At 40.9% G+C, this 2,075-nt stretch overlaps 1 protein-coding gene across 1 annotated transcript in view; it reads left to right on the forward strand.

Annotated features, from left to right (window-relative positions):
- Nucleotides 1-2,075, forward strand: part of SCP2 (sterol carrier protein 2) — a 144,252-nt gene that overhangs the window by 104,722 nt on the left and 37,455 nt on the right. Inside the window, exon 11 of the mRNA XM_011973780.1 lies at nucleotides 923-1,076. Within this exon, the coding sequence (XP_011829170.1) occupies nucleotides 923-1,076 (154 nt within the window). The remainder of the gene's footprint in view (nucleotides 1-922; nucleotides 1,077-2,075) is intronic.

Consider the following 2,075-nt stretch of genomic DNA (forward strand, 5'->3'; position numbering starts at 1 on the left):
GATCTCTTGACCTCGTGGTCTGCCCGCCTCAGCCTCTCAAAGTGCTGGGATTACAGGCGTGAGCCCCCACGCCCGGCCCTGATAGAACATTCTTAACCCAGCTCTCCTTTAATAGCTGGTCCGATAGAAAGGCAAACAAATGTACATCTAGAATCATGGGTTCTAACTTCACCTCTGGAATTAGCCTGCTTTGTAACCATTCACCTTTGTGTTTCTCAGTGTTTACATCAGTAAGTTCCTTTCAGCTCTAAACATCTTTGATTTTATTATTCAGGGGACAGAATGTTATCCTTGTGAATCCGGAACTTTTCTTGTGAGTAGCTGTGAATAGGTCTGGAAAACAACTCATTCTTTTGTGTGTGTGTGTGTGTTTTTTTTTTTTTTTTAGTAGAGATGGGGTTTCCCCGTGTTAGCCAGGATGGTCTTGATCTCCTGACCTCGTGATCCACCGCCTACCAAAGTGCTGGGATTACAGGCTTGAGCCACCGTGCCAGGCTTGTTGGGAACTACTTGGAGGAAAATAATAGGAAAAATTTCCCATACCAGCTAAACTTTTTAGGGAATGTGAACTTCCAAATCCTTGTTTATTTTCTTTTAATACATTAAAAATGGTAAAATTACATTATTTTTATGCCATTTTCCCTGGACTAGAGAATTGTAGATTCAGTGTTTTGTCTTTCAACATGCCAGAAAACGACAGGTTGAGTAAGTTGAAAGAGTGCAGGAAAGAAATTTAGAGAGAAAATAACTAGCTGCAAAACCCTTCAGTGTTTTAAGAGAAGTTACTATTTACACAAATGTTGTCTCAGCTTAATCAAATGCTTTAATTTAAAGTCACAAACATCCCTTTTTTGGCTTGAGAATGCTGGTGGAAGCAGCTTTCTGATCCAACAGACTCAGTGCTCTGTGTTCGATTTGTTAGGTCTTGCTCAGTGTGCAGAACTCTGCTGGCAGCTGAGAGGGGAAGCCGGAAAGAGGCAAGTTCCTGGTGCAAAGGTGGCTCTGCAGCATAATTTAGGCCTTGGAGGAGCTGTGGTTGTAACACTTTACAAGATGGGTTTTCCGGAAGCCGCCAGGTGAGTGACATTCTGAGTTTTGTGTGTCAATTAATCCTTCTGACTTTTCACAGTTGATGATGTTTTACATGTAAAAATTTCTTATTTTATTGTCTTAGTATTTAAGGAAAAGTATCTCATTACATTGTTTTAAGAACATGGCTTTAAAAGTGGCCATCAGGTTTTAAATTTAACAAACTTTAGGAGAATTCTGTTGAAAAAGGACCCAGGATAGTCACGAGAGTACTGAACCAGCCTAAGCTGGCTAGGTATGGATCTCGGCCCTCCCAACCTGAGTTATTTAGGCAGGTCTCCTCATGGCCTTCCAGGCTTCTGAGGTGGTTTAGGGAGTCACTAAATGTGCTGATTGGATCTTTGCAAATTTGTATTTCCGAGTCCAGCTAATAAGCCCTCGTTGCTGCTAGAATTCTTTTTGTCTCTTGCTGACTTTCTTCGTCTCCTTCAACTGCCCATGCTTCTCAATTTGCAGGCACTTTCTTTCCCATCCCACTCAGGATCCCTCAACTCCCTTGCTCATCTCTCAGAGAAGTACTCCTCCCCAGAGGAAAAAAGCACCCCTCATGTCAAAGGCTCGGCTTTCCTTGTTCCCTGCTTTTGTTTCCAGTCACTTTCTGTAACTTGGTTATCTTTCCATTGACTCCTTTCCCTCTGTCAGCATACATGTTCAGGTCTTCCCTTAGATCTCTTTTTTTTCCTTGCCTTAATTGTTGTTGTTCATGATGACCCTTTTATGTTGAGCCACTTTATTTTTTCAAGCTGGAATACCTCACAGCCTAATTTTTTACCTCACCATTGAGGTCAGTGTCAGGTAAGGCCACCAGGATCTAAATGAAATTGAATAACATTGTCTTTATTTTCCCTATTTACTCTCTTTAACCCTGCTGTAGCTTTTGACATTAATTGGCTCCCTTTTTTGAAATTCTTGGTAATTATTTAATCATTTATTCACACTTTTTTGTTTCTCCAACAAAGGATATGAGACACACCTCTTTTTTTTTT

This window comes from Mandrillus leucophaeus, unplaced genomic scaffold, assembly GCF_000951045.1.
Source record: "Mandrillus leucophaeus isolate KB7577 unplaced genomic scaffold, Mleu.le_1.0 Scaffold14, whole genome shotgun sequence".
Lineage (NCBI taxonomy): Eukaryota > Metazoa > Chordata > Mammalia > Primates > Cercopithecidae > Mandrillus > Mandrillus leucophaeus.